The sequence below is a fragment of the Coenobita brevimanus genome, chromosome 107 (assembly GCF_032717465.1).
Source record: "Coenobita brevimanus isolate Jiangsu-jjx chromosome 107, ASM3271746v2, whole genome shotgun sequence".
NCBI lineage: Eukaryota > Metazoa > Arthropoda > Malacostraca > Decapoda > Coenobitidae > Coenobita > Coenobita brevimanus.
Window position 1 is genome coordinate 120001 of NC_137060.1, and position 13275 is coordinate 133275.

General features: G+C 43.3%; 1 protein-coding gene across 1 annotated transcript in view; it reads right to left on the minus strand.

Annotated features, from left to right (window-relative positions):
• The window catches only part of LOC145416636 (uncharacterized), a 43025-nt gene extending 30953 nt beyond the window's left edge, over positions 1-12072 (minus strand). Inside the window, exons 1-5 of the mRNA XM_080285571.1 lie at positions 11918-12072; positions 1247-1368; positions 236-301; positions 174-180; positions 1-6 (exon numbers count right to left, since the gene is read on the minus strand). The exon at positions 1-6 is cut by the window's left edge and continues 28 nt beyond it. Coding sequence (XP_080141697.1) covers positions 1-6; positions 174-180; positions 236-301; positions 1247-1368; positions 11918-12072 — 356 coding nt within the window. The remainder of the gene's footprint in view (positions 7-173; positions 181-235; positions 302-1246; positions 1369-11917) is intronic.
• Positions 12073-13275: the final 1203 nt, after the last annotated feature.

The window sequence follows — 13275 nt, forward strand, 5'->3', positions numbered from 1 at the left end:
TCATCACTGGAGGTAAACAGGGTGTTAGCCTCACTGTCCAACACACTGGCAGGTTCTCTTGTGTGTGTGTGTGTGTGTGTGTGTGTGTGTGTGTGTGTGTGTGTGTGTGTGTGTGTGTGTGTGTGTGTGTGTGTGTGTGTGTGTGTGTGTGTGTGTGTGTGTGTGTCACCCACCTGTGTTCTGCCGGTAAAGGTGTGTAGGTCATCACTGGAGGTAAACAGGGCGTTAGCCTCACTGTCCAACACACTGGTAGGTTCTCTTGTCAGGTGTCCAGGCTGGTACTCCTGGCCCAACACGTCCCCTGTACCAGAACAACAACAGCATTAATCCTGTGTACAAGTAGTGGAGTAAGTGTTGGTACATTATGGGTTGTACTGAGTGTAGTACAGCTCTTGGGTGGGATGGAGAAGTGACGTACGCGTGTACATTATGGGTTGTACTGTGTGTAGTACAGCTCTAGGGTGTGATGGAGGGGTGACGTACACGCTACGGTTCCACTCGCACACCCGGCCACAGGTTTCACAATCCATGCTATATCCTTTTTACTCTAACTTGGTCTAAAATTGCCATCTCTCCATCTTGAATACTGAGTTGTAGGAACAGATTAACATTAAGTTGGTGCCAGTCACGAAGAAGTGCTATGGAAAGAATGTAGGTCTGTAGCATTATATTTTTCTGTCGCTCAGCTAAGTGACACACACTGGAAAAGAACGAAAATTTGAGCCAAGTTGGGATAAACAGGGTATACCAGGGGGAGTAACTTGGTGTCCCCCCTTAAAAGTTCTGGACAACACCAACCTAGCCTCGGCACCCTACGCTACCAAGGGGGAAGTATCGGTAGTTACCTTATTTATTTATTTAGAGATAATTCAGTGTTTGTAAATGCCAGCTTTACTACTCTCTAAAAGAAGGGATAATATTGATGTTTGTGAATGCACGGCTTAATCGTATATAAAGAGAAAGGTTAATGTATGGGATTCAGTGTTTGAAAAGAACGATTAATATCAGGAATTAGTTACACCACCAGCCAGCCACCTGGTGATATGATTACCACCCAACGTAGTAAACAATCTGGTTTGACGCTCACAGTAAAGTCATCTGGAGGAACCACTACATCGAGTGAGTGGATGGTGGACGCTGGAAATACCATCAGAGAGAGAGAGTTCTAGTGTTAACCCCAAGGCCATTTTGGAGGCGGAGAAACCCAAGGCGTAAATTCTCAAAAATTCCCTGTTTTTTTTCTTACCAAGGCCCCCACCGACCCCCGGCCAAACCAGAACTGCCAGCCAAAAGTCCTTCTGACTTCCTTTCACAAGGGTTATATCACCATGCACCACCACCAACACATTCTCCACGATATGTGTAAACCTACGAGGAGTTAAGATGTAAATTCTACTGTCTGATTATATGTTTTATCTTCAGAAAGTTTCAATAGTTGTATTTTTGTATAACATTGCTTGTTCCCAATTCTGGCTTCCCATACACGGCCACCAAACACTTCACAGCTTGCTATAATCAACACATTTTTGTGTCCTTATTTTGTGTACAAGATTGGTTGGGTATAATTATATCTTCACTTATACGGTTACTAAACATAAAGTGATTATCAGAGAGAATTGTGAGGTCAAATAAGTGACTTCCGACAATACCTGCTACGGACATTCACGTATAGTAAACATTGGTTGGGTTTTTCAATACGGTGACGTGTTTTGTGTTTAACTCTTGTAACCTAAAAACAAGTTATTCAGATTCGCGGAGGGACGGAGTTAGGTACAACTTCTATCTAAATAATTCAATATCAGAAGTCCTTCATAAGTAAAATCGTCTGTTGGCAGTCTGATTAGGTTTATTACAAGGATATTTATACTGTAGCCTTGGCACCAACAAACCAGTTTAATTAGTTCAGGAAAGACGTCTCACTCATGATGGGGGAAAAAAAGGTCTGTATTTAAAACGTCTTATTAAAAAGGTCTCTCCACAGCTAAGTAACAAGGTATGTTAAACAGAATTATGGAAAAATAATTACGTCACCGTACTAAAGAGGTTAGAGAGAAAATGACAACACTGTACTGCCTGCTGAAAACACCTTTATAATACTCCTACATGTCTAACACACACACACACACACACACACACACACACACACACACAATTCTCCCCCGAGTATTTGAAAATCAATGAAATGAAAATAGAGACGTTGGGTTACCCAAGAGGGGATTCAGTTCCTCCTCCTCCTCGTCCTCCTCCTCCTTCTCCTCCTCCACACACACAGGCAAAGGAGTACAAAGGAGTACAAAAGAAAGCAAACAACAGACCTGTTGGTCTTTTCGTGGCTGTTTGGAATAGGGATGGTTGTAACTAACAAAACTATTCAACCAGTTAAGGACTAGACACACACACACACACATTCTCTCTCTCTCTCTCTCTCTCTCTCTCTCTCTCAATCTGACCTGTATTCCCCTCGCTTACGCAATGCAACCAATTTCTCTCTCCCTCCCGTAACTTTACACTCCCTCTCACTTTGTTTTCTTTTGCTCTCTCTCTCTCTCTCTCTCTCTCTCTCTCTCTCTCTCTCTCTCTCTCTCTCTCTCGAATACCAAACATAACCCCAGCCCCATTTAATCCATAACAGTTCAATACTCTGTGATTACCTACGTTTAGTGCAAGCAAAAACTGAGCACATGAAAAAGACTATCTATAATGATGATTGTGTGTGTGTGTGTGTGTGTGTGTGTGTGTGTGTGTGTGTGTGTGTGTGTGTGTGTGTGTGTGTGTGTGTGTGTGTGTGTGTGTGTGTGTGTGTGTGTGTGTGTTCCTATCACTTCTCCCTAGTACCTGAAGAGGGTCCAAGTCGGGCTATACCTGTTATATCTTCACAATAAACACAGTTCCAGTATTTGTGTATAATAATTTGGTACATTACATAAGTGAATGGGGTTGTTTACCTCTTTCCGTCGCCATCCTGCTGGCCAGGGTAATAACAACCATGTATTAATTAATCTGTCATGTACATATTTGTCGTATCAACACTGCTTACTTTAATGCCACACGAAACATTCTTCTCGGAGGGAAAATGGCAGCCAGAATCTTTCCCTTCTCATGCTGGCTAAGTACAGTACGAATGTGGAGAGGGTGGCTGTAGTGAGAGTGATGTAAGTGAGGCAGAAGTGCTAGTGTGTGTGTGAGTGTGAATAATCAAGTCACCTGTATCAACAACAAGGTGTGAACATATACAAGTACATGAAAGGCATCGCTACCATCACACAGTTTAAATGTCCCACACTTACGAGCATCAAACCCTAGACTTGATTCACAGGAAGATGGCGAGACAAGCACGCTACCCAGCAAGCAACGTGGCAAAGGACCTCATACACACTGGTACAGTTAAACACCACAATATTAACTACTGTATGAGCTGTTGAGTCTTAAACCTTGAGGGATGTCTTATCTCCGTTGCTCTGACTAAAGCCAGACGATTTTATCACTGAGAACCCTCCTGAGGTCTGAAAAGTTACTAAACTATTACATAGGAAGGACTAGGCAGCCTCCTCACTAAAAGACACAACGATTCTGTATGTACAAATCATACCAAAAACACAGGTAAAGGAGACTGGCAAAACCTTACTCTGCATCCGACGCCTTAGCCCCACCGTACAGCCTTCAGCTTCACCTGGTCTGTTAAAACACTACTCTTTCTACGACATTCTTATAGTGTGGCACCTTTATGCAGCGCCTCTAATGAGTGTGTTTACAGTGGAAAATTAACACGCGAGGCAGGTGGGCAAACGAATCTTCTAAGAGGAGATGAGGAAAGGGTGGCGGGAAAGAAAGGGGGAAGACATCCAATGGGGGGAATGGGGGACGGGTGGCGTGTGTGCTGAGGGTGTAAAATGAAGCACAAGCTTATAACTGTCGAAGTTTCTAAGATAGAGGGAGTGGATGGCAGTGGGTGGAAGCACAGTTGTATTTTCTGATGGGGGAGGGAATGGGTGGGGAACAGCAGAGATATACATTCTCATGGGGGAGGGGATAGGGTGGGGAACAGCAGAGATATACATTCTCATGGGGGAAGTGTGGGGTATGGGGAGGCAAAAAAAACATTATTCAACCCCTTCAGTCCGGTGACGAGGTTTTTGTTTCATTCTTGCCACCTGCAGACGATTTTATTCAACTGGAGGCACATTCTAGCAGTGAGGGGGTCAATGATGGCTTCCAGTTAAAAAGTCTCTCAAAAGCGGAGTAAAATCGTCTAGTGGTGGCAATAATAGAATACATAACAGCAACAGAAGAAATAATCCGTCATCGAATTGAAGGGCTGATGGGTGACGGAAGGAGAGGAAGTGGGTAGAGATATACAGTATAATTATGTCCACTACAGAGGCAACACGGGAAGGGTAGGGGCGGAAGGAGGGGGGTAGGGGGTAGGGGGGGTATACTCTCTTATCCTACATTCATTTCCCTAAAACTCACACTCTTCTGTGGTGTTTTTGGTGTGTGTGGATTCTCTCGTCTTCGTAATTTACATGTCAGGAACTTCTTCCTAAAAACAGAATGAAACTTTGGGATACTAATGATGGTGAGTATGTAGCTTGATTCCGCGGCGGCGACGGTGGTGATGGTGGTGGTGGTGGTGGTAATGGTGGTGGTGATGATGATGATGATGATGATAATGATTATGATGAAACATAAAATGACACTTATAATTAGAGTGCAAGATAGTGTAAGGTAGGGAAGGATGTGGGTAATGTGTAAGCTCATAGGTCATCGTCATCATTACATCATCACCATCATCATCACCATCAGGACAAGACATGAACAGATGAAAATGGAGACTTGAAACGGCCTTTAAAAAGGGAAGGTAGGAAGGAGAGTGAGCAACATTTATAGGCTATGTGATAAATCACTGAAACACTGTCATCACACTCTCCCTCTTGTCTCTCCTCACACATAATAAAGGCCCTCTCATTCCCCTCTCCTCTACCTTTCTCAGTCACATATCATCAAAGACTCTTATTTTTCATTCCTCTCTCCTCTTTTTTCCTCCCTCCCTCCCTTTCCTTTTTCCCCCCTCCCTCCCTCTCCCTTCCCTCTATCCCTGTCATGTATTATATCAGCCTCCTGGTTCTTAAGTCCTCTCCACTCCTTTCTCTCTCTCTCTCTCTCTCTCTTTTTATCTTCTCTCCCTCTGTAGCTGTCTCCATCTCCCATTCTCTCTCCTCGCCCCCTCTCTCATCTCTTCTCCACATCAATCTCTCCTCTTCCTCCTCCTTTTCTCAGTCACACATAATAAAAATCTTTCAGTTATCTTCTTATCTCTTCTCTTTTCCTCCTTTTCCCTCATCCCTCCCTTCTTCACTCTCTCTCCTTTCCTCCCTTTCTCCCTCAGTCAGGCATTATAAAAACCTGCTGGTCCTGATGTGCCTAATTACTCAGCACAATTTTTGTCTAAAAGATGTTAAGGCCACACCCTCACCCGTTTCCTGTTGCTTTTTCTTCCTCTTGAGTTTTGTCAAGGAAACTGTCTTAGTCCTTGTTACTATTGTGTCATGCTGAGTTGTGAGGCAGGGGGTTAGGCAGGGTTGGTGAGGTTAAGTAGGGAGGGGAGGGGGATTAGGTTTGGGTTGGGAGAGGGAAATTGTCTGTGTCTGTCAGTGGTGGTATGTTGTTCTTATTTCTGCAGAAGGAGAGAGAGGGGAATAGAGAATAAACCTGAGGCTTGCATCATCATCATCCAATCCTACGCTTCCACGTGAGTAATCAACCCCAACCATCCCTTGGACATAAACCTTCACCAGCTCAATCAAATTGGAGCGCCGTAATTACCCACTAAACCACCTGGCGCCAGAATCTGGTTATATGGTTACCACCCAGCGTAGTAAACGGTTTCCTGGTGTACAGGAAACCATTTGGCTTGTCACTCATTGCAGAGTCACTCACAGGCAGAAGGAAGAGGAAAGAATGAAGGAAAGAGAGACAGAAGAGGGAGTGTAAAGTCACCCGTAGGGAGAAGGATGTGGAAAGAATGAAGGAAAGAAAGACAGAAGAGGATGGAAGAAAAGAAGGATGGAGGAGAGGAAAGGGCAGACACCCGAGGGCAGCACTACATCGAGAGAGTGGATGATGAGCGCCCTCATCTACCAAAACTTGTCCCCTCCTAAAAGAACATTAAACACACACACACACACACACACACACACACACACACACACACACACATATTCAAGATTCGTTCATTTCGAGATCCCTGGACATATCGCATTTAAACGACTGGAGATCATAGGCAGCGAATAAGACAATCAGAGGATGACAGTTCCAGAGATAACCAGTTGCATCCAAGAGACTGAGTGCCTGTTAACTTATGAATTACAATTATGGGTACAAGATTATGTAGGGTTGAAATACGGAGGAATTGTGCTTCTGCTGTACTAGAAGCAACAGGATTCTTTTTGCTCTATTCAGAAATACTGGACAAATAAGTCACGTGTAGCGAAGCATCATCCTGTTATTGTTGTGACTATTGTGACTATTATGGTGAACGGTGTCATCAGTGTACAGGTGGATAGGGTGAGATGTAGAAGGTAAATGAAGAGTACGACGAGGTGTAGAGGTGAAAGGACAAAAGAATCTCTCTCTCTCTCTCACAACAACAAGGCAGCTCTTTCCCCCGACGGATCCCCAAAGACATGTTGGTGAGGAAGCCCTTAATGCATAGGCAGAGAGGAGAGTCACGCTTCCTTGACACCTGACGAGAGAGAGAGTGTGTGTGTGTGTGTGTGTGTGTGTGTGTGTGTGTGTGTGTGTGTGTGTGTGTGTGTGTGTGTGAGACAGATAGATAGACTGATACATACATTGCGTGTGTTAAAAGACAAGTTGTACCTCGAAAGGTCTTACGACCCATACCAGACCTTTTTTTTTTTTTTTTTTTTTTTTTTTTTTTTTTTAATGAATGAAGTCGATAGGTACACGTTTCTAATCTACTAGTGAGAAAAATTATAGTACAGATGAAGGCTTTCCCCATCCACCTATCCCACCCGCAGAACAGGCAGTACAAAGGGGCAAACGGTCAGGCGGGGACATTTTGGAGGAACCATCCAATCTACCACTATATTACGCATAACAAAACTTGTCCAGCCCGGCTCTGAACTGCTGTATAGGGGGACTGTCAACAGCCTGTACTGGTATCCGACTACAGGTACTAGAGGCTTTAAATGTGAAGAAACTGCCCAATGTATCAAGGTCGTAGGGCTTCGAGCTTCCACCCAGGGTTCAATGTCGAGCTGCTGTTTAAACTAAATATGTGTTGGCAGTCAATGTTTTAAAGCCATGCAGGATGCTGAGAACCTCATTTAGGAGTCCGCACAAATGCCTATAGTCTTTAACGACAAGAGGCTTAGTGTCCCCCGCCTTCTCTGGTACTCCATGTGCCTGAGGGATGGATTCTCTCAATGTCTCCCAATATCCTTCTTCAAGGTCAGCCATCAAAACTGCACCGCATATTCCAGATTCGGCTGTACACAAGAACTGTTTAGAAAGAATACTTCTTCCTTGTTTCTGTACCTAAAGTGTCATTATAACCTTGGAATCTCTGCGCTGAGAGAGAGAGAGAGAGAGAGAGAGAGAGAGAGAGAAATGGACAGGGCGGGATTAACTATACACACAACACAAACAGCCACAAATAGTTTCCGTGTACCAAACAGTGCTTGTGTGTGGGACGCTGTGTTGCACTCTGGCACGTCTTGTTGTACACGGTATGTTTTCATCTGATGGAACTGGACCATTCTCATGACCTGAATGTTTATTGTAAGTCGCAGCTGCATGAATTTTGATGAACCGTAGATTATAAGGCAGCGCTAATTCTCCTTGGTTACAAGTCAAATCCACCGCTCAATCTGACTATACCTGGCCGAACTGAGCTGAAAAGAGGTTAGAGATGTTTGTCAGGTTAAAATAAACGCGTTATAGATGAATGTTACACATCTGCTTCACACACACACACACACACACACACACACTAACATATATTATTTAAAATCAAATCCACTCTAATCTATTAAAATTCTCTCTCTCTCTCTCTCTCTCTCTCTCTCTCTCTCTCTCTCTCTCTCTCTCTCCACTTTTGACATTCGTTTCCCCTTCCTCAATTTTTCTCTCCTCTCTTTTACTTTCATCCCTCCTCTCTCGCTCTTTTATATTTCTTTTTGTGTTTCCTTGCTTTCTACTGTCCTCTTTGTACAATATTCCTTTCCTCTCCCCTTTTCTCCTCTCCTCTCCTTACCTTTTGCTCTATTTCGCTGTCTTTATTCTCCCCCTCTCTCTCTATCACACATTCGCTAACTCCTCATTTCCGTTTATCTCTCTCTGTTCCCTCGCTTCAATACTGTTATGCTTTCAACTGCATGCCCGTTTGTTTTCATATAATTCTCCCTCCCTCCCCCCCCTCTCTCTCTCTCTCTCTACTTTAATTCACTCTCTCTAATCCTGCCCCTCCCATTACTCTCTCATTTCTGTTCCCCTGCCGTCATCTCCTTTTATTTACAGGTCTCTGAAAATTATTTACAAAACTGTACTTATTTTATCTATTCTCTCTCGTTTGTCGCTTATCTTAACTACCTATAATTTAAGTCTATCTATCTATCTGTCTATTTGTCTGTCTGTCTGTCTACCAACCTATCTATCGATCGATTCAATTATCAATCTATTACCTCACTTCCAACTCCCTACCTTTTCCATTCCCTCTCTCTGTATCTCTACTTTATCAGTCAATCAATCAGTTTATCGAATTATCTCAGTTACAACTCCGAGTCCTTTCGATTTCCACTCTCAGTCTATACACCCACTTCATCTATTTCCCGACCTTCTATGTATCGACCTACCTACATATCTATCTATCAATCTATTTATCTTTATATCCATCTATCTATTCATATCTATCTATCTATCTCATTCTGAATGTGTGTGTCATTTTTCCTCCCAATTCTCGTTATCAGTCTGGTACTTTCCACTTTCTTTCAATCTCTCTCTCTCTCTCTCTCCCCGTCCCCACTTGCTACGCCTCCCACAATCACAGAATCACAAAACAGAGGTCCTATTGAAGGGATCTGTTAGACTGGGGGCTATTGCACATGTATTGAGAGAGAGAGAGAGAGAGAGAGAGAGAGAGAGAGAGAAGAAGGAAAAGAAAGAAGGACAGAGGAAGAGATGAAGGAAGGAGAGGAAAGCGAGATAAAGGGAGGCACGGAGAGAGGGAGGCAGAAGGAATGGGAAGGAGTGAAGGAAAAATTGAAAGAGAGGATAAGAAGGCTATAGGACGGGATGTGGGAGGGAGGATGTGAAAGAGGGAAGGAGGGATGGAGGGAGAAAAAGAAAGGGAACAGAGGGAAGTAAAGGAGGGCTGAGAAAGGAGAGAGTAGGAGGGAGTGGAAGGGAGAAAGAAAAAGACATGGAGAGAGGAAGAGAGAAGGAAGACATGATGGAGGGCATCGAAGGGAGGAAGGGAGCGTGGGAAAAGGAGAAGTAAGAGAAAGTAAGACAAGAGGTGAGAAAGAGAGGAAGAAATCAAAGGAAGTGAATAGGGAGGGGAAAACACAATGTGATGTTTCTTAGTGATGTGTAAAAAATGAAACACTAGTACACTAATTAGGTTACCGTGACCCCCTCCCCCCAAAAAAAAGTCAAAAACAGACATAGGGTACAAAATGAAAATATCTAAAATCCACTAATCCCTCCACATAACTCAACTGGCGTCATATGAAACTGTGACGGATACTCCAAAAAAACGACAATGTACAACCTATATAAACAAGAAAACATTCAAAACACGACAAAATAAGAAACGAACTTAAAAAATGAAACTAAATACACAACCCGAGTGGAATAAAATACTACAAAGAAGAGAGTATGAATCTGTACAATACGGTACATAGTGAAGGAAAAATATTATACAGGATATGCAAATTTAATAATGGGAACAAGACAAAACGGAAAAACGAAAATATGTAAAAACCAGAGTGGACGAAAATCGGCCCAAAAGACAGAAGAAAATGTTAATAATACGAAACAAAAAATACAATCTATAAAAAAAGGGGGTGCGGCAAAACTGTGCACACTGCAGCGGCTGTTACTTCTTGCCCATAAGCCAGCTGGAGACATGAATGATCCAAGTTATATGTTGGGATCCAGCGTGAAGCCTTGCCAAGCCCCACATAAGCCTGGGGTGGCCGATGGCAGGATGTGCTGTGAGGCAGGATACACCAATGGCCAGACTTGTCGTTGTTTAAGCCAAGTTACAGTAAAGGGAGTATAGCAGCAAGAATATACCTAACAGGACCTCACCCCAACTCAACGGGTTAAAAAAGGTAAACAGTATTTCTCAAACATACCGGTATAACGGAAGAAAGTCGTTCCTTGGTAAAATCCAGAACCCAGCACCTCCCGCCAGTACACCCGATACCCACCAATTCCCAGGCCAAACCACAGCCTAACACACACACCTTTACCTGTTTATTTTTTTATCAGTTTTTTTGGGGGGTGGGGAGAGGCGGCTTGGTTAGATGTTTCAAGAAGTCTGTAATTCAAGGTGTGTGTGTGTGTGTGTGTGTGTGTGTGTGTGTATGTGTGTGTGTGTGTGTGTACCTATATATCTCTATCTATCTACCAATCTATCTATTTATCTATACATATACGAATACTGTATATATCAGAAGCTGTAACTATGTCTATACGTCTATATACCTGCCTATCCATCGTTGTATTTATGGGTCTATTCACCTGTTTACCTGTATTTTTTTTTCTACTGTATTTCTTTGTAACATCTATAAATCTACTGCCTGACGCCGCGTGCTGTGAGGAGTGGCCTGGACAAATGAACTTCAAGGCATTTGTGTCCCTTCCCAGTAAGGACTCGTTTCTACGATTCACCACCACCTTCCTCCCTTACACACACTACCCTCACACCTTACATCTATACCTCGTGTTCCACCTCCCTGTACATTCTCCTGTAATGAATTTCTCTCAACCTGGCAACTGAAGTCCACCTCAGTTGCCATTCTTGTTGGGTCACTTTCTTGTCCTACCAAGACATGTATTACACATAAAAACACCATGGGAACATCATGACTGGTAAACGATGCGGAAACTGGCAGCTTCGTCGGTATGATGACGTCACAAGACCGGGACTGTGGACGAATGGGATCGTCAGTGTTTAATTTATAATATGCCTGCGTCTCTTTCCGGTATCTGTTATACAACTGTGCTTTCCATGCTGCTTATTACTTTCCAAAATTGGGACATCATTAGTGTTTAACACTCACCGGTTAATATCAATTATACCTACAGAGTACAATTATGCAAATAGAAACATGACGCTTTCTATTACCCGAGTTCACCTCATAATGACAGACAATCAGTTGCAAGAAACTCAGATGGGCTTCAACTGCACTGTTAACATAAATTCAATATAGTTAATCTCTCACTCTTACCATCTATCTCACAAACTTCCTCATCTCTCCATTTCGTTCTTGGTCTTCAATAAACATGTCCTACAACCAAACTACACATCCACACCAACCCACAAGCACAACACTCACTCTACACTCTATATTCCAGCACTCACCCTCAGTCACTTTCAATGTTTGTCACTCCAGTCCACACCTACACCATCACTCATTCTCCCTCTCACTCCATGACAACCACACCCAAACTACATCCACACCCACATCATCCAAACTGGCATAAATCTCACCTACCTCCACACCTAATGAGTACATATCTTTTCCCACATCCACATCCAATAACAGCTACTCCATCTTTACCATCAGCCCACACTCACCCACACTCTCATATCCCCACACTCAATTGAACTCCTGCATCCACACCCACAGCCACTCTCATACCTACAGCCACACCCACACCCACCCACAGCCACAGCCACACCCACTCCCCCATGACGCCCTGCAATACACACTGGGGCAAATCCGTGGGCATTGGTAGTGTGGTGTTTGTGTTGGGTGGGCCTGGGGCAGGTGCTCCAGGATGCCGCTCAGAGAAATGTATTACCCATGAGATGCCCACCATGCCGAGACGGGTGGGGGGGGGGGTGACTGGGGGAGAAGGAGGAGAACTGAGGAAGGGAAAGATGCAAAGGGAGAAGTAGGAGACGGCTGGAAGTGAGGGTAATAGAGAAAGATATGGAGACAATTAGACGGGATGGAAGGCTGGCGAGAGAGGGAAAGAAAGCTGATAAATGAAGAGGTGCAAAAGAAAAAACGAGGAGCAGACGACAAAATTGACGGTAACGAAAAGGAAGACAACAGGAAAAATGCATAAGGAAAAAAAAAAAAGAAGAAGGGAGCCGGAGGGGAAACTGCGGAGGAGGAGAAGGAGGAAGAAGAAAGACTAGGACGGAGAGAGAGAGAGAGAGAGAGAGAGAGGGGGGGGGGTACTAGAAACTCTCTAAGCCCACGAGACTCCACCCCATGGAATACTGATACAGGTAGTCAGTCCTTTGCCTCAGTACAGGAAGGACGGTGTTAGGGTGGAAGGAAGTGCTGGGTTGTGAGCACCTGGTCTTACACCTGCCCTCTCTCTCTCTCTCTCTCTCTCTGTATATATATATATATATATATATATATATATACACACACGTACAAATGTATAATACACATGTATGCTGTAAATACATATATATATTCGTACATATAATATATATATATATATATATATATATATATATATATATATATATATATATATATATATATATATATATATATATATATATATATATATATATATATTGTGTGCAACACATATTTTAGGAAAAGAGACAGTAGGTTAATTAAAAATGAGTCTGGGGGAAATAGCAGTCAGATAGATTATTTTCTGGTTAGGAGGGCCGATAGGAGGTTAGTGAGGGATATTAAAGTTATAGGAAGTGAGGAGTGTGTGCGGCAGCACAAACTATTGATTTGTGATATGGTACTTAAAGAACAAGTGATGAAAAAGAGGACTTATGTACCTAGGAGGAAAATATGGAAGCTGAAAAACCAAGTAGTAAGGGATGCCTTCTATAGCGAGTTGAGGAGAGTGGTGGCTGAAAAGGGAGCTGTAGACAGAGGCGTTAATGAACAGTACAGAGCTCTCAAGAACAATTTCTTGAGAGTTACTGATGTAACATGCAGTTGGACAAGAGGACCACCAAGACATAAAGTAACTTGGTGGTGGGACGAGGGTGTAGAAGCTGCAGTTAAGGAGAAAAGAAGGCTTTTCCGGGAATGG